The 20,508-nt window shown below is 34.2% G+C and overlaps 1 protein-coding gene across 1 annotated transcript in view; it reads right to left on the bottom strand.

The window, feature by feature from the left end:
- Window positions 1-11,626: 11,626 nt before the first annotated feature.
- The window catches only part of Tmem47 (transmembrane protein 47), a 29,845-nt gene continuing 20,963 nt past the window's right edge, over window positions 11,627-20,508 (bottom strand). The window contains exon 3 of the mRNA XM_005413646.2: window positions 11,627-14,996. Coding sequence (XP_005413703.1) covers window positions 14,818-14,996 — 179 coding nt within the window. The 3' untranslated portion in view covers window positions 11,627-14,817. The remainder of the gene's footprint in view (window positions 14,997-20,508) is intronic.

The following is a 20,508-nucleotide window of genomic DNA, read 5'->3' as shown; positions in this document are numbered from 1 at the left end:
CATGCCTGTAATCCTAGCACTTGGGAGGCTGAGGCAGGAGAATCATTCTAAGTTCAAGACCATCCTGGGGTACAAAGTGTGCTCAACGCCAGCCTGAACCGCATAGCGAGACCCCTTCTCAATAAGAGAAACAAAATCCAGTACTTTATGGTTTACATTGTGTATTTGTTTCAAAGGTGTATAAGACTCACTTTGACAGACTTAGGAATGAATTCTAGAATGGAGTTTGTTTGTAAGTCAGGGACTTACTGTATACATTTATATAATTTTTTTGTTATAGGCACTTTGTTCTTTTTTTACACACTGTAGACTATAATGAGGGCTTCAATATTTTTACTTTTCCTTTATTGGGGTCTTTTGTAATTACATTTTAGTGCCTTTCCATCCTGAGAGGATTGACCTGCCTTGTCCTTAGAGTTTGAGCTCAACAGCTGAATTTGTTCTGGCCAATGGGATATTAGTATGTGTGAGCAAGCAGAGGCCTGATATGAAGTTGTGTAAGGGGTTTCCTCTCTAGTTCCACAAAAATATGTCCAAGGTAGACTGCTGGTAAATGAGACACATGTAAAATAGTGTCAAAGACCCTAAGTCATCCAGGAATAGGTCATTCTTTAAACCACTTTTAGTATATGTGCTGCCAAAGCAAGCATGCCATATTTGACCAACAGACATCCAGCTAACTTCCAGATTTGTTAATGAGATAAAGCATAACCATTCTCTAGCTAACCCTCATCCATAATTCTATAATATGTATTTTGGTACATATGTTACAGTGCTTATAATAAGCAGATACAAGTGATTGTTTCACTGGGTTTACATAAAGAAATGTAGGCATAATTTATCATCTCGGTTGGACAGAAAACCCAGATAAAAGTTCACTCAATTACACTGGGTCATGTCATTAGGCACTAAATAGCAGTCAGGGTTTGAAATTAGGGATTCTAGCTCCAGAGGTCGTATTTCTAGCAAGTATTCTGAATGTTTCATTCTTGTGAGGATGAGATGAGATTACTTTTTAAAGTGCTTTATCAATGTTGAACCACAGTAAAAATATAAGACACTATTATGAGGCTGCAACTCCTTTTCAAAGATGCTGTAAAATTCCAGCTAAATTTTTTCTTTGTCTCATGAAAAAAGAAACCCCAGGCAAGCACTGCATGATTTAAAATGCACTATTCTTTGATATGACAGTTATAGAGGGAAAATTGATAAATGGTGAAATTTAACATGCCACCTTCCTTCCGAATCAGTGAGAGACTACTGTTATTTGTTATGCAACTACCAAGTAAACAAAAAAAAAAGCCATAGTTTTCTTGGAAGGTGTCATTAAAATAGATTAATTTTACAGTAAATGTAATCTGTATCACAGATCTTACAGACAAAAGAACCTGAAGGGGAAATGAAGGCATTAATAAGATATTTCTTAATTTTATGATGCGTTACACACATCAGTCCACTGAACCAAAATAACCTCCTAGAATGGCAATGAAACAGGTCATTTATTTCTCAGCTTCAGGAGGCATGCATATACAAATGTTGCAAAACAGGAAATTGATTATGCCTTGAAATTGGAATAAACATAAAAGAAAAGTCTTAAAATGCTAATAGACTTTAAGTTTATGAAGTGTAACTTTATTTACATGGAATAATCTCCATGACCATGAATTTTTAAAACTCCACTTGATTTTTCATTTTTCCATCTATTAAAATCTCTTAATGTTATTATTTTCTTGAAAAAAATAACCTTAGTAGTCTTTGCTGGGTGAAATGAGTAATAGGAAATATGACTATTAAAGTGTAGCAGCTAAGTTGAACAGGGACCAAAAAGGGACTTCTTGAATTGGAAAGATTTTGAGCATAGTACTGCATTTTTACATAAAATACAGAAATTACAATTTTTGGAAAAGGAGAAAGCAAATGGACTTAAAAAAAAGAAGAACCCCAAAGAAATGAGTTGGGCAGAGTAGGAAAACATAGTTCTGCTTTCAAGAGTATAACTAAGACTTAAATAATCCTTACAAAGCCTGTATAAATGTCTGTATAAATGTCTCCAAAACATCCTTGGATTGATTTGAGTTCTTAATTTAATCATTTGTTTCTTCTAGTCATTTAATAATTGTCATCTCGCTTTCTCTTACTGCAAATGAGAAGGATTTAGGTAGAGAAACACGCAGATAAGCTCTGATTTGGATTATCTTTAGATTGCCTATTACTTACCTTTGAACACAAACCATTCAATTATTTATTTATTTAACAAACATATATTGAATGAAATGATCATGTCTTGCTGGGCATTGGCTATGCAAGCTCTGCTTAGGCAGAATTGATCCAGTCTATTAAACTTGGATTGTAGTTCTCTTTCTCTTTACTGTATTTTAGTTGCATCCTACCATTTTTATCATGTGGAATCCTGTGACACTTGGGCTCTTCATACTATACTTGATCAGATAATCTAGTTTTATAGAGTTCCTACTGAATTTTACTTCACTGTCTTTGTCATATTGTCCTAGTCTGGCAGTAGTATTCTGTCCTGAGAATGTAATCATAGAATAGTATGTATAATTTTTATGTAATCATAAAAATTAAAAATATTTCAATGGGACAGATCATCCAAAATTACATATTTAAAAAGAGTAATCAGAAAAAATCGGCACTCTATTGAACACTGCATTAAGGCAAGTAGATGGTACCTCCTCTTGGGGTAACTGCTTAGAAATATGTGTTAGATTGAACTTGTGAATTCTTTATTACCCATCTATTATATTACAAATTATAAATATACAACATAATTGTCTACAGTCTTACCAAGAGACTTGTATGAGAATAACTATACCATCAATATTAGTACTAGCCCAAACTGAGAACCACCTATACAAGTTGAATGGGAAAGTGTAGGAGAGTAACTAAGTAAATTGTGGTTGCTTCATGTGATGAAAAAAATATAAAGCAATGTGAATGATCAAATCACAGTTACATGCAACAATATAGCTAAATTTCAAGAACATAATGCTAAGAAAAATAAAACACACAAAATAAACACTGCATGAGTCCATTTTCCTCAGTTCTGAATCCAAACTAAATAAAACTGCAGTGTGTAAGGATGAACAGTTATGAGGTCAAGCTATTAAAATAGAACAAGGAAATAAATACATCAGACTTGGAGAAAATGGAGGGACAATGATGAGATGAGTATGGAAGATCTCCAAGGGGCAACAATTTTTGTTTTGTGATTTTATGGTTATATGGATGCCCACTTTTAAGAAATTACTGAACTAGACATATGTGATTGTACATATTTCTGTGCTTTATTTCACAATTTAAAGATCTTTTTAAAAAAATATAAATTCCATTGTCATGTATAAAAACACCTTTACGTGATTGTCTTCTCTCTCATTGCCAGATCTTAGCCTAAGCTTCTGTTAATCATATTTTTTGTAAAGAATCATTGATTTTTATACAAAGTAAAGCATTCAAATAAACTGCTTAAAGTTCTGTCTGGTATTTGTCATCACTATTTTGTGATGAAGCGACATATGAATATGAACTGGCAGGCTAGAAATGTATTTTGGAAAATACATAAGTAAATCTATGAGAATTAAAAGGATTAAAAACAATGTGATAGAAGCCCTGAAAATAGTGACATAAAGGCACTAAAATATAGATAAATTAAAGGCATTGAAAAAATACGATACAAAAGACACCGAACTCCAAATTTCAGATATTTTAATTGTAGCTAAGAGATCATTGTGAGGTGAATATTGTGGAATCACTTACTGTTATAGTTTGTGTCTAGATGTCCCCCCCCAAATCTCATGCAGTCATAGGGCTTTTCCAAAGGTGGCCAAATCTGGAATGTGTGATTGATTGGTGGTGCAATGCTGGGATTAATGGTGCTGGGATTCAGGGTGGGTGACTGCTGGATCAGTCCACTGACTGGATTGACACCACACTAATCCCAGTAGATTGGATGCAATATAAAGGACAGAAAGAAGTTTCTCTCACTCCCCTCTCTTGTTGCTTTTGCTGCCTTCCACAGCCATGAACATGCCCCTCTGCCACGTGCCACCCTGGTTTGAAGCCATCCGATTTATAGACTGAATCTTCTACCAACTGTGAGCTAAATAAACCCTTTCAATTTTAACTTTCAGTGTTTGGTATTTTGTTACAGCAACAAGAAAAGTAACTAAGACACTTACAAATTATTAATAACTATATTTTGTTAATATTGCTCACACCTTTGAAATCAGTGAGTATGCTATAACGAATAATATTCTGAATCTTTGTCACCCAGATTGAAGTCAAGATCTTCTAAAGACAATTTTTGCACGTTTTTGCCATTCAAGTTCATGAACTACCTACATAACTCCACTTTAAATTAAATTCTCCGCTTGAGATTTTTTAGAACACACTGGTAGTGTGAATTCAGGCCTCAAATCTGCCTGAGTACAGACCAGTTGTTCAAATTATCCATCCTGCACCAAGGTTAGGGTAGTAGCTTCCATTGGTGTTTCTTCCTCTGTAGTTATTCTATTAATTCAAATAATATTACACTGAGTCTATAGATTTTGCTGTCCTAGTTTTATTGAGGGGATTCCTGTTAGATCACCCTTCTAGAAAATCTTGTTTTTTCTTTCTTATTGGGACATATATCTTACTATCAATAATGAATTGCATTATACAAAATGAGAATCACTGACAATCAGAGAATTTACTGGTCTCCCCAAAGAATTATAATGTATTTGACCTAAAACTGGACTGTAAAACTTAGATGAATTCTTACATGTACTATTTTGTTTAACCACACATTAAATTTGATCAAAAGCTTATACTCTATATGACTAGTAAAATCGTCAGCTTTCAATAAAATTAGTAAACTTACTTTGAAAACTTTAAATAATTTCATAAGTCAGAATTACTATTTCGTTGTTGTTGTTTTGTTTTTTGTTTTTCTCCCGTACCGGGAACCGAACTCACGACCTTGCGCTTGCCAGGCAGGCGCTTTGCCGCTGAGCTAAATCCCCAGCCCTAGAATTACTATTTCTACATGCATTTTTTGTGTTCTCAACCTAAATTAGAAGACTATTGAAGTCTCAAGATTATGTCTTTAGTAATATCTAGCAGCCTTATATAGTATTAGGCCCATAAGTTGCAACAAAACTTGGTGAATGTTTGGAGAGCTGAAAAACAAATATATATACACTTATAAGAAGTATATATATAAAGGTAAACATTTGGTTATAACAACAAAAATAGCTAGTGGGTTGGTCTTCATTATGAAAATGTTTTAGCCTTGCCAGAATTCTATATTATGGAAGAGTGCTTGGGAGGGGATTGAGAAGCTTATCTACAACGGTTGCTCCAAAGATTCAATTCACAACCTTAGCAGATAATAAAAGAAGTCTCTGGACCATGTAACGGTTTGCCCAGGTTTAGCTAGGTGCATTGGTTATTTTATGTATTAATGTCGATCTCAAATAAATCACTTTTCTGGTCTGCTGTGGTAAGAAAGAGGATATTTCCGTCAGTAAGTGAATGGAGGATTACTGACTTGCTGACCTTTCCTGACTGTGATAAAAGATGACTTCTTTCCTTTCAGCAATAGTTCAAAAATGGAAATTGCTCTTTTAAACGTACTATATAAGAATGAAGTAGGGAGCCAGCTATTATTCCATAAATAGACGGTGGCAGAGGGCACTTATTGGGAAAGGGAGAATTCTCATTAGGGCTATTTTTTTTTTTGAGGACTGTCAGTATGCATGTTTTTGAATTTAAAGAATGTGAGTAAAGGAGAAGGTAAGTCATGACCAGATATATTTTTAAGTCTCTAATTTTATTCCTATACCATTTAAATATGGTGTGCAAAGTACAGCACTCCTAAATGCCTGATGCAATGTTTAATCTTTGGATTCTCATGTAATTTTTCTTATGAAGGGTCAGGAATGCTAAATTATTTTACCTTGTATTGTTAGATCCAAATAAGAATGGAAAATAACCAAGCTATGTATTTTCCTTTGACCTAGGAAATTTGGTAATTGCTTGGCATTTCAAAAGGAGTCAGTCTTACTGCTGAGCCACAGGAAGAGAATCTGCTAAAGGATTGGACTTTTCACTAAATATTTCCAAAGGTCTTTTGATGGCCCGAGAAATTTAAATAAATGAGAAAATCATGATGTAGTCTATATAGTAGTATCAAATACCAAATGAGCTACCACAACTTGGAGGTTATCCATGATATCACTGAAATTTTCTATCAACTAAGGCTTATGGACTTTTTGACTTCTTGCAGTCAAACCAGTTATCAGTCCACTCTTGTGTTCTCAGTATTTGTGGCTTCTGTACACAACTTGAAGATATTGTGCACAAAAAGGCAGGGATAGTGTATTATGCCAGTGAATGCTTCTGACAATGAATCAATTTATTTTAAGGTCATCTGCTGTCATACAGAATCAAAGACAAATGTCTATCAAAGCTGAAATTGACATTAATCAGCAGAACTGTACATTTGAAATTAAATAGGATAAAAACCCTCTAAAAGTAGAGAGTTTATTTTTTCCCTGAATGGTGGATAGTTTGACTGCATATAATATTTTGTGATAAAAAATTAAGCTGATCATTCTAGAATATCATTTAAACATTTTTGGTTTCATTGCAAGGAAGAACTTCATTTCAAGGTGTTTATGTCACAGGTACACTTGAAACTGAAATACATACATTAGCTCTAGATTTTCATGGACAAATCAATATGCTTTCCTTTAAAAAATACCAACATATTTACCTTTTGGAGAATACAATAGCAAGAGGGTGAGATTTTTTTTTTCTATGTCTTGTTTAATCTCCAGCTGAGTTGGAAAAACAAATGTGCAGTTTAAATTCTTCACCTTGAATTCAGCTGTCCATACTTGTGTATAATTATTTTTTTTCATGTGTGGATCACTAAATTAGCCAAAGGATGATTCAATAATAATTTTAAAGGTTGGCTTGTTTCTGCAACCACAAATTTGAAGTCTCTGGGTGAACTGGAGAATTAGAGTCTTTTACCATAGTCAATAAATGAATCTGCTCCCATGTATTTGAACCTAGTCGGCCTTGGTTCATTTGGGCCAAAAGTAGCACTAGTGAGAGGCAATAAAAATGCAGTTGGTAGTGTTGTATGTGTTAGGTACTGTTCTTCAGGAGAAAACATGAACAAAAGAAACAAAGCCAGAAGTATTAGCATTCTTCTAGAACCCATGAGAATATTGATATTTTAGGAACTAAAGCAGAGTACCAATGTACCCCAGAGGTAAGATGGAAAAGAACCTATCACAGGTGATTTCAGAAATTCCATGACACCCTTCACACCATCTGATAATTACTGATCTTCCTCCATTAGCACATGATTTTGATTTCACAGTGGAAAATTTACACTACAGGGAAAGTTAACTTTAAAAAACTTTCATTCAGTTATATTTTAATGTAAATGAGACAACTAGGAGCAATTTTGAGGGGGAACTAAATGGTTCTGGGTACCCTGAGATGTAATGTGAAGTTAGTCAAGAGATTTTCATGTATTTCTTAATTGTTGTTTTCAAAAATTAGCACAACCTGAACATCAAACACTGCCAAAAGCATCTTTGTCAAGATTATCCTGTGTCCAACTAACACTGGTTTAATAAAAACAAGATATTATGAAAGACTCAGGAGTATTTTGTGGAACACAAAGCAGCCTGACCTCACTAGAAACTGAGATTACTCCCTTGCTTTCTCATTGGAGCCTACGTGTTTCTCTTCACTTCTTCTCCCCATGTATCTACTGCATTCCTTTATTCTCTGCAATTTGTCTTCCTTGCATCTCTACACATACTCTTAATCTTCATAGTTTATGCATTTTATTACCAGCTACATGCAGAGGACAATTCCAGATTAATGGGCAAAAAAACCAGATGAGGCTAGCTTAATGCAAGAGTCATCTCTGCTCTGATCATCTATGACCATGGGTGCAGGATCATATGATATAAATATGGTTGCCTTCCAAGTCCTCGTCTGTTCTCTGATAAAGCATTATGAGCAGAACATACATTCCAAAACCAATCAATTACATCAGCTGGTTAGGTTACTATATTCTTTCATATCTGCACAGTCTTCAAGCATGAAGTTATAACTAAATGGCAACATTTGGACTAGTCAACTGTTGGATTTCCTTTTTTCTAAGTAATTTTTTCTCATTCTTTATTCTGAGTTGAACTTTGTTATTCTATAAATTGCAAACAATTCTAAAAATGTTCCAGTTCCAAAAGTGATACTATAGAAACCATTCTAAGTACATAAGCAGATGGAATTTATACATATTTATACATATGAATCAAAACCAGGCCAACTTTAGGAAAACAGATTACATGCGTGTTTCCTATCCAAACAGCACAAAGTCAAATAGGCCTCATTGAAGTCGGTAGTGCTCTTGGTTTGAATGGGCAAAGAAACTGTAATTGTTACCTCATCTATTAGAACACTTCTCACTTGAAGACGCCATGCACTCACTAGGAGTAGTAGGTTACTGAATTCTGAATCATTCTTAAATGTCTTAAAGCTTGTATGCTTGCATAAATACTTAATAATATTTACTGACCTGAGACAGATAGAAAAACGTTTCCAAGCCTGAAAAATTGGAGAATACTCTGGTTTCTCTTCAGGTCATATAAATCTTTCACCTTTTAAAAACTGGGGGAAGTAACTCTAAGTATCTCATGTTTTGAAAGTCCGCTGTAAAGGTATGTGCTAAATGTTGAAATTTGAACAAAAAAGATTCTGAGGAACAGATTTCTCAAAATTATTCATTATAACATATCATTATGGGTTAAATGTTTATTACGGTCTCCTTGATTTGCTTCTTTCAAGTCTCAAATGATTAACACAACCATATATATAGCTTAAAAAATAGCTAAACCATGTATAAGAGGAATTATCACCTAAAAGTTAATAACTGGAAAACTTGTGTTTGATGTTAGAGATGCTCCATTACCCTGAGCACTGATATAGACAAAGGAGGAGTGACTCTCCAAAAATGCTTTGGAACAGCAGAAGTTTGACAAGGAGAGGTCGCCAAGCATGGCAGCATTATCTGCGGTTGTAGTCAACACACAAGATCAAAGACTACCAGCGTTTATATCTCCATTTAACTCTTCACAATTTAATGTCCTATTCATCACAATCTTAAGAAAATCATCTCCTGCTCAGGTTCAAAATAAAGTTTCCTTGTGAACTATATTTTCATATATTTATTCTGGTGACACTGAGGATTGAACACAAGGCCTTTGCGCTGTGTTGCATTCCCCAGTCCCTTTATTTTTGACACTGGTTCTAAGTCTGTAAATTGCTCAGGTGGTGTTCAAACTTGCAATCCTGCCTCTGTCTCAGAGTGCTGGGATTACAGGCATGTGCAACCATGCTTAGCTGATATTTACTTCTTATTCTACATTTATGATAATTTCACAGAAAATTAAGGGGAAGTCCTCAATACTATCATCTCACACACGAAATGTTTTATGTTGAAATCCATGCCTGCCTGCATCTCATGTGTAGTATAAGAAATGCCTTCAGGTCACCTACAGGTACATACTCATCCATGCAAGTTAGATGTGTGAATAAATATTTTTGATAGGATGCTGTTGATTAATCCTTCTCACATGTAAAGACTGAAGTATTCCAGTATTTCAGTATTTTGACATGATTTTCCAGTATTGGTTCCAAGCTTCTTTTATAATCGTTATTTCTATGAAGTCATTCAACTTGGAAATAATTGCTTGCCAAAACGGAGTTTCTCTGGTGAACCACTCAACACAGCTTTAGTTTTACAAAGAACGCCATTCTTTGTGTGCTGTTAATCTTGGCTTAGAAACACTACAAATTATCCTTTCCACTTGAACAGTTCAGCTCCTGTTCTCCAAGTTATACTTTGGAACCATTAGATTCACTTCTGGAATATAAATGCATGAGTCACCTATTTGGTGACTCTTTGAAAACACATTCCAAGTAAAGATATGTGAAACCTCTGTCCAGGGCAACATTTACTAGTTGTTAGAAATTTCAGGACTTCCTAAGTTTCTTTATAAAGAAAACTGTTAACATTTTATTACATGGAGTTTTGTTATTTAACTTTTGAGATTAATTTGCTATAATGAAACAAAAAATTTGACACAGAATTTAAATTACTGAAATAAATTAGTGCTTCCTGTGAAAATATTCTAAGCACTTAATCTAATTTTTATTTGCCCTTTTAATCTTATGTCACTTAATCTTCTGCTTCTAAAAAGCTATTGGCAGAAAGTCTTAACATGAAAATGCAATGAATTAATAACTTGGTTGTTTAATTGACAAAAATTTCTCTATTTTCTAATCAAAATGATTTTAAAATAGCTGAAGTGGAATATGGTTGACATAGCATAATAAAATGTTGACTTAGCCATCATGGAAAAGTAAACTGAAACTGCTTTCCTGTTTTATGTTCACAATGAAATGTCTCAATGTAGTTTTCCCTTGTCAAATCCTAGAGAAAGTATGTCACCATTTCTTCCAAATTCAGAAAAATTGGGTCACAGACAATTACTAGGCAGGACATGTTTATAAAGGTGATTTGCTCATGAGGATTCTCTACAAAAATGAAAGCACTTATACTGAAAGCATCATACATCAAATTAATGATGCTACTACATCAAATAACAATATAAGACCATTGAAAAGAAAAAAATTGGAAAAATTGAAAATATGTTAGACTCCATAACAAATATGCATGGCTCTAAAAGTTTGATAATAAGAGCAACCAGGGCTTACAGGTGACTTACATTTTCTTCTTACCATAAAATGTAACTGTGGATACTTCACAATTTGAAGGCTCATGAGACATGAGTGTTTTGATATTTTATATTCCAAAATATCTGATTTTGTCAACACGAAAGTTTGCACAATTGTGTATGGCTTATTAATATTATCAGGAAGATTCTGGTATACATACAAGTGAATTCTATGGCATGTCTAATTTATTTTCTGTGCATTTATACACTTCTAAGAGTAATGACAGACTTTGACTTAGTGTTTGGATTATCACACATGAATACACACATATGCACATGCACAAGAACATGCACTAAATATTTAGTGCTTCTTTTAAGAGAATGGAGGAAAGCGGTCTTATACTCTGTAAAAACTGAAAACTACATAAAAACCTATAGTACTGTATATCACTCTTTTGCTATTTCTAACTATGTGATTATAGAGTAAGAAAAAATGATAGCTCACACTACATGTCCTTTCTGTGCATTTTTAAACAGAAAGTTAAAAAGTATTTAATGATACTCATTTTATCATTGATTGCTCATATATCTGAACAGAAAGGATCTGGGTGAGTCTTGGTGAAAACTGGATTTTGGGGAGTCTGGGATGTAGCACAGTGGTTGAATGCTTGTTTGGCATGTACAAGGCCTTGGATTCAATCACCAGCACAACAAGGAAAAACATTTACGAAAAACATGTACTATTAAGCTGTGTTTTCTAAATCTATATATTTAAAAGGAGAAAGTCAACTGAGGACATGTAATATAGAAGTCTTGGCTGAAGGATTTATACAGTAGAGAAGACACAAAGTCAAACCACATCAGTGAAACCACTTTTATTTGTATTTTTTCCACATAGATAACTTCATGTCAACTACAAAAATCATGAAATGAAGAACTGATCATGGAACTGCAAACTCAAAGTAACTGGAGTGATAAACAGGTTTCCCCCCAGACGATTGTTATAAAAAGTAACCAGGATACCATAAATTCATATTTAAGTAGTAAACATGTCATATAGTCAAAAACAATAAATAGAGAATAGCAATAGAGAAATTAATAGCATAAACAGCATGAAGAATATTTTATTTTTAAGACAGATGAAATTTCTAGGCACAGTTTTAGGCATTAAAGAGGACACAGAGGCATAGGTTAGTGTGTGCTGCTCTGTACAAAAATACAGTCTGAATAAATTACATTGCTAGCCATACAATTAAACATCACTTACCAATCAGTTCATTGCATTTTTAATAATATACAGGTACATGCTAATCCATATATATCATTTATATTTCAAACACATAGGTCTCTCTATATTTATGTCTTTAAAATTTACATGTTGAACTTACAAAAAGCTAAATACTTGTGCAAGAAATCTGAATAACTAGCCCTGCTGAGTACTTTTATGCCATATATATATATATATATATATATATATATATATATATATTCATTCTCTCTAAAATAAACAATGAATTGTGGTTGACAGTTTTGCTGAAGGAATAAATGTAACAAACCTAAAGCTGCAAAAACACATTAATGTAGGTAAAACTTTACTTGTGTTTATTCTGATAAACAAAAATGATATTTTGGATGAGCAACAAGTTTCCTGTTATACTGAGCTTTGTTAGTAATAATATACTTCCAAATATCAGTGATGGTAGAAATGCAACATAGGGCTGGCTCTTCACTGGGAAAAGTTATAGAAGAAATCACAGTAAACTGCAAATATGTGTGCCTTGATGTATAGCATATTCCGTCACTCCCCACCTTGGCATATTGACAGGCAGTGAAAAGTTGATACTATAGTGATATTGGTTCTAACAGTACATTACATCCCCCATTACTATGTCCAAGGGAAGTGCCTCATTGATGACAGCACCAAAGTACTGTTCTTTCACTACTCAGGAATAAAGAGATCTTTTCACAACAGTGTGTTTAGTAACCAAAATCCAAATATTTTATTTCTTATGCTGTTCTGAAAATATGCAATTAACTTCAAGTGAGTCTGCCCTAGATTTTACTATTCCTCAAGAAGACTGCTTCTAAATATTCTACAATAATAGTATCTTTCTGGAAAACTTCCACTCATAGTTTCTTATGATTCTTTACGGAATCATATACTTTCATAAAGGTGTCTCTCTAGGATCCACATTTGTCTATCATTACTAAAATAAGAATAAGCCTGGTACTTCATGTTCCCTTTTTTGATTCTGTAGAAAATTCACCATATAAGTGGCTTTTTTGGCATGTGAATAACAAAATAGTTTCATTGGGTGGGGGCTGTTGCTTTTGGCAACTGCTTTTAAGACAAGTTAAAAGCAGAACTCTGCTCTGGGAGGTAAAGCAAATTATTAAATATTCTTGATGCAGTCCTGCTTGTAATGGTTTTTGCAATATAATAATAAATGGATATGCTTTAAGTTATTTTTCCAATGCTTCTCTCTGCAAGAGGGTCAAACTGTAACATTATTTTAGTGGCTTTGTTAACAAAAATAATTATTTATAACTTTTATATTAGAATTGTATATTTCTATAAAAATAGGTTTATAATTAAACTATCCAAATTTGTATATTAAACAGAATTAATACCAGTTTGCATTGTGAGATTAGCTGCAAACTTATTCCGTATTATTGATGTTTTCTTCCATTGGAATAGTGAGTAAATGATTCCACTAATATAAATCCGTCATTATTGCACAGATCAGCCAATCAGTGAATTCCAGAGGACCAGATGATAACCACATGAATTCTATTCCTCTACCAAGACATTTAGACATTTATATAAATCTATCACCATCTTTTAAAATGAAGACATTTCAAATATTTGCAAAAAATAGCAGCCCTCTATTTTAATGGATATTACAAAACCGATCATCTGAACTGAAGCTTTCTTTTGAACTACAGTGCTTAGGGAAGAATCATTCATTTTCCTATTAACACTATTTCATGTTTTCTTCTTAGGTAATTCTATTACTACTTTCCAGGGAAACAGTAGAGAACACAGAGCAAAAGCTTTAAGGTATATATACTTTTGTATGGTAAATGAGTGTGAAAACCAATCTAAGCCTCTTAATGCATACAAGGTTAGTGTTCAAATCACTTCACTAGAGCAAATATTAATTTTACGTGTAATTGGTAAATGTATGTGCAGGGTTGCGAACAACTTATTACGATTTATACTAATGGTTCACCTTCTATAAAAAATATTTAAGTTTGTTACATATGCACAGTTGTTTGCTGCAGTGTTTTGTAAATGATTTAAAGGGTACAAAAGCGACTCATGCATATTTCTTTCTGACTGCGCCAGGGAGAGCAGAGACCCTCAATTTTCCCCATTTCTTGAAAAGTCTGAGGAACAATTTCTAACCACATAATGAAAAGCACGTATCTCTAAGTCTTGACTTCCTTTCAAAGGAGATACTGATTGCCAAAGCCTAGCCTCCCATTAAAAAATGTTCTTGAACTTGGAATGTGTACCATTAACCAGTTATATTCACAATACCCATCAGATGCTGAAGGGCAGTCCACTTTTCAAGAGCTCACTCAATTACCTACAACCAATGTAGTTATTGGGTGGGATAAGCAGGTGATGCAGGATTCAACAGTAGAATCCTTATCAGAGCAAAAGAACTTCTAAATGCTGCTTATGCCAGCTGCTCCCCTGCAGGCAGTATGAGATTCAGGAAATTCACATTCCAACTGGTTTCTCACAATAGTTGCTGTCATACAGACCCTTCACTTGTCAAGAAAGATGACATGAACATATTGGAAGTTTGCAGCATTTGCCTATGTCTAATCAGCTCTCTTAATTTGTGCAGATCCCTAAAATGGATGTAAAAGCTGGTTATGATACTGACAGCCACAAGGCAAAGGGTATTAAATCAAATGAGCAAACGGCTTGATGCTCCACAAGTGATTTAGAAAATAGTTAGAAAAGATGCAGATGTAATTCTTTTGTTGGATGGTTGCTTTTCTTTTGCTTTCTTTTTTTTAAATCTGAGACTCGGTTTTAGTAGTAGTCTTCATAGTTCTTAGGGTTCAGGCAGTAAAGGATGGCACCCCCAAATGAAAATATAGTTGCACCCCAGGCCAGGCCATAACCCCAGTTGAACTCATGATAAATTTTCAAGCTCACAGTTTCAATGAACTTGATTGGGTAAAGGACAAGGCTGCAAACCTGTAAAACAACTAAAAAAAAAATCAAAATTAGAAAATGTTGTGTTTACAGCAAGTAAAACAATATAAACATATACACACACATATACATGAGGGTTACTTTGTAATCAAAAGCCAAAAAATTTAAGATCTGCTTATTTTAGATGGTATAGTTTGAAATATTAACAATTTTCTGTTTAAACACTTTTTCACAATATGGTAATGATTATCCTATTAATAATCAGTGAATCCGTATTTGATCTAATAGTATACTTTAGATGAAGATACAAAGTAGTAATCCTCAATTTATAAACACACATACAATTGTCACTATAATGACAAGTAGTATTAATTAAACTAAACTGTTCTGCTACACAAAACCTGTAAATAGATCTCTATAGTGATGTCAATGCAAATTTAAACCCCTGTCCTTTGTGTGCCTGAGGAACTGAGGAATTCAAATTCATTTATATTAATTAAACTGGTTATCAGTGATTCAAGATGCGTTCTTGTTGTCATTATTGCTTCCCTACCACCTAACTCAACCAAATAACCAGAAAGTTTTTGCTGCTTTTGACCTTAGTAAAATCAAATCCAGGCCCTTGTGAATGATAGTACCACAGGAAGTTGTACTGTGATATTTTTGGTTTTATTACTCTGACTCAAAACTACTTTCATTATTTTCCTCTCATCCATGCCTTTCATTTCAAAATAGAGGCTCTAGAAACTAGTGTAGAGATTTCTCAAAGAACTAAAACCAAAAATTCCATTTGACCCTGCTATTTTCCCTTCTAGGTATCTATACAAAAGAGTTATGGGCTGGTGATATAGCTCAGTGGCATAGTGCCTTCCTGGTAAGCATGAGGTCTTGAGCTCAATTCCTGACACCATACAAAAAAATTAAAGTAGCCTATATGTCCATCAAAGATGAATGGGTAAAGAAAATATGGTATTTATACACAATGGAGTACTACTCTGCCATAAAGAATGATAAATGAGTTATTTGCCACAACTAATTATACTCTTTATGTTAGATGCAAGAGAAGATATTTATGTATCTATTTCCCACCTTTCAAAAAATAATTAACTCAATGAAGGCATAAAAAATAAAGACATTGAAAAACCTAGGCTACTACAAAAGAGCACAGAATTTAGTTCTTAGTTCACAGTTAGGTCTTGGTTCACAATCAGAACTAAATGAGAAAGGCAAGGAGTCATGTTTAATAAAACAAACCAATTAATCAAGAAAGGAAGAAAAAGAAGTTTTTAAAAAAATCATCTAAAATTAGAATGATATATAAGCTGTGGATATTTTTGCATGGGAAACACTGGATTACACAAGAAATGATGTCACTTGTTAAATCCATAACTTCCTATTGGATCTATTATTATATAATTTGTATTTTATTTAAATCAACTGAAAGAATTCATGGGCTGGATCTGCCTCTTATTCTATGATTCTTCAACCCTCAAGAAATAGGCAAATTTGTTGGCAAACTCCTAAATCTGATATGCCGCTTGTTTGCAAATCAAAATGTTTTACTGGAACACAGCCACGCTTATTCATTTATGTCTTGTCCACACTAAAATGGCAGAGCTAAGCTGTGGCAAAACAAAGTAAAAAATTATTTTTGATTTTTGGAGCTTTATAAAGTAAAGAGCCAATCCATGATATTTTTTCATTGAAATGATTAATTAATCATAAAAATATGTAAATTCCTTAAGTTCAAGAGCAAAAGTGTGAACAATTAAGAAACAGAAGAACAAACTGTGACACAGTTAAAATACACACATCTACAATTTTGATATAATTTATTAAACTTTGTAAAAAGAACAGTAGGATAGATAGAAACTGGGACTTTGTGTTTTAGTTCAGACCTACCCTCATCAATTCTCAGCACCTATAAAGGACCATATTTTCAATATGATTACCATATGTAATAGTCTACATGAAAATCATCTATTTCTGGCATAAATCTGATGAACAACAGCAAGTTCATGAGGGGATGGTTCCTCAAGATTGTGATTTTCTGTAAGAATTTGACTATGGAACAGAGGATCTATCTGGAAGCAAATAAAAGTACTCCAAATATCTTTTCCTTATAGTTCCATATTTTCCTGGGCCTCAGTCTACCTACCATACTCCCATATGACTTCTGACAGTGGATGGATAAACAAGTTCACATCACAAGAAAATCCCTTGACATCCAAAACAGAAATCGCACAACTTTTAGCTTAGAAGTCTTAGAACAAGTTTGAGGTCATTGTTAGGACTCAGCTGAGTGGATACGATAAAACCCACATTTCATCTCTTTCTAGCCAGTAAGTGATAACCATGATGTACCCCCAAAAATCCAAAGTTTCCAAGCATATTTAAAACATAAAAAGTATTTTTCCTTGAGTTTCTTTATCTTGGTTGCTAGTCAAAACATGGATGATCCTTTCAGGATATGACTGAAGAAGGCAAGTGAGTTAGGTATAGTTAATTCATTTACTCATTCAACAAATAAATCCAGTGTTTCCATGAATATTTCAGTGTTTCTAAAGTAATACAATTTAAGGCACCATTGCTAGCAAAAGGAATAAAGTTGCTGTTCTCATAGATAGGCAGCGCAATAGTAAATAAATGCTGAATACAGTGGCAGGCACTGCTAAGAGACAGGAAAATCTAAGAAAGCAGGACCAGAGGGATGAGGGCTGCTCTTTTAGATCAATGATGGAAAAAGGCCTCTCTAAAGAAAAGACATCTGAGCACAGACCTAAATCCAGAATGAAACGCAGGTGCAGGTTATTATAGTTGAGAGTCAGCATTCCAGCTGGAGGAAACAGGTAGTGCCTGGCTCCTGACCCAGATACCTGGTACACTAGAAAGCAGGAAAGATGTCATGGCTGCAGTACAGAGAGTGGAGAGGAAAAGAAAAGCCTTGGAAGGGCCTGTAGAGGCTGCTCATGGACAGCTTTGGGACTCATGATTAGGGGGTCTTGATTTTATTCTCAGTGTGACAAGTAGTTGCTAGAGGATTTTGGGCAGAGAAATATTATTAGAAATAACTACTCTAAATCACATTCTAAAAGTATTGCATTACTTCTTTGGTGAACTGGCCAGTCCCTGGAGTAAGGTACTTACCTAGGCCACTTTTAATATTCATTTCAATGTGTTTTATGTAGCAAATATTTGGCTTCCCAGCTATAACTTAATGACATAATTTCCCTACAGTAGAAAAACAACTCTGCCAGGGTCCAGTGGCATATTCTTTCGAAAAGCTTTCTTGCATCTTTATTGTACTGGAGCCAGACAAAATTTACCCTAAAATGCTTTATGCCTTGAATTTTTTACTCTCTGGAATCAAAGAGAAAAATGCATGTAATAAAAAAAATACAAACTTGCTTGGTAAATAAGTTTCCCAATTTAATAAAGTACACAGACACAGGTAAAAAATATCTCTTTGCCCTTCATAAATTCTGCAAAGAGGAGGGGAACTAGAGGTTAGAAGTCAAGAAAATGCCATCATATTATATTTATATTTTACTACCAATTAATGAATTGCAATGCACACTGGCTGTGCTATTTCCTATGCTATTAGAGACACATAGGTAAAGTTATGGAGCACATCAGAATTAGAAGACACTGGAGTTCATTTCATTCTCTCCACAACTTTTTTGAAAGGATGAAACGAAAAATAAGAAATTGTATGGATAGAAGCATGACAGGAACTTAAAGACACTAATTCCTGTTTTTTCTATTTTGAGGGGGTATTTTTCTGTGTTTCCATATTAAAATATTCAAAACACTCAGTACTGTAATATTCAATATTTTTCCTACGGAACTATTACAGTGTTTTGGCAAATGTTTATTGGGTGCCCATTGTGTTTTTCAAGAAGATAAATAGGTGGTATAGATCCATAGATAAATACACTTGATCTTAGCCAAAAGGCAGAGAAGCAATCCATAGATAAATAGAAAATCAAATGCATTCAACAGCAGAAGTTGATGCATTTATTTATCATCCATTCAAAATACATTTGCTGAGCTCCAATGATATATCAAATACTAATCCTTAGAGAAAGAAAAGGGAGTTGCACAAAAGCAGTGTCTGAAGTGATTTTTGAAGGATGGATAGGGTTTGGTTAGAAGAGAAAGAGGAAAAGTTCTTTAAGAATAAGCAGCAGTCCAGATAGAGATTAGAGGTCTTAGGGTGTGCCGAGAGGCAATTAACGTGGGTGGGATGAAGGGAAAATGCACAGTGAGATGTTTGACTCCCTCTATAAAATGCTTTTATGTATCATAAAATAATAGATATTTTTGTTTCTCTGGAGACATCTGAGATTCTCTTGTAAGTGCAGATGCTGCTGTTGTCTGTTCATAAATGCTCATCCTCACTGCTTCAGCACGTCCTAACCTGACTTCTGATTGTTTCCAAAGAGTTTTCTTCCCTGAGTTTTCTCTGGCCACTCACTCTACTGTACCTGTCCTTGGAGCAGACCTGAAGTTCTGGAATATTCACAGTGCTGTCCCTCAATCTCCATCAGTGGTCCTTACCAATGATTCCTAGTAGTGGATGTTTGAACACATCAGCCCCCTAGTACTTCAAATGAGATAACTTTGCAATATGTGTTCCAGGCTTTTCCCCAGAATTTCTCCAGGAAAACTAAATGCCAGCTCTTTCTGCTTTCAAGTCAAGAAAGTACCCTTTATTGGCTGCCTTTCCAACCCTATCTCTTTATACCCCTTACCACACCCCTTCTTTTAGCTTCCAAATAAAATATCTATACTTAGTTCTTTGTCTCAGGGGCTGTTTCTGTAAAAACTGAAGTGTTAAATATCAAGACCAGATTTGTATTTCAGGAACAAATCCTACATGCTTGTGTGTAACACAGAACCACACGGAGAAGAGTATACGAGAGCACAGGCCCCTTGGAGGTCAGTTAGTGCCTGGATTCCTGTGTACAGTGATGACTAAGATGCTACAGGTGAAAAAGAACGGGAATGCAAAGAAAAGCTCTAAGAATGTACTGCATAACTAGACCTTAGGAAAGGGAAATGGAGAAGGCACATAGACATAATAACTCAGATACTATTACCATAGAAAAATAAAACAAAGTAAGGGAGACCAAATTTGATAGCTGACTTCCCACTTGAGGAATAGATGTAGCCTCAACTAAGATAATGGTGGTATTTGAAAGGAAAGGACAGACTGATGGGATAACTGACAGGTTTTATTAGCCAAGATTTACATAAAGGAAATAGAGAATTCAAATAAAGAAAATAATAATTTGGAGAATAAAAACATTTGCCCTTAAATGATTAATAATGAAGCCAATTTTTTTAATAACTACTAAAAGTAGTACTATGAATTTAAATGAACAATGATACTGTAAATTATAAAAGTCAAAGTATAGTTTGATATTCCCACATGGGGAGTAACATGGAATCTAAGAATGTGTGAGTAGGGGCTGGGGATTTAGCTCAGCGGCAAAAGCGCCTGCCTGGCAAGCGCAAGGTCGTGAGTTCGGTTCCCGGTACCGGAGAAAAACCAAAAAAAAA

The sequence above is a fragment of the Chinchilla lanigera genome, unplaced genomic scaffold, assembly GCF_000276665.1.
Source record: "Chinchilla lanigera isolate Chin_1 unplaced genomic scaffold, ChiLan1.0 scaffold00170, whole genome shotgun sequence".
Taxonomy (NCBI): Eukaryota; Metazoa; Chordata; class Mammalia; order Rodentia; family Chinchillidae; genus Chinchilla; species Chinchilla lanigera.
Note: the sequence above shows the minus strand (reverse complement) of the source record. Positions and strands in the feature narration are given on the sequence as shown.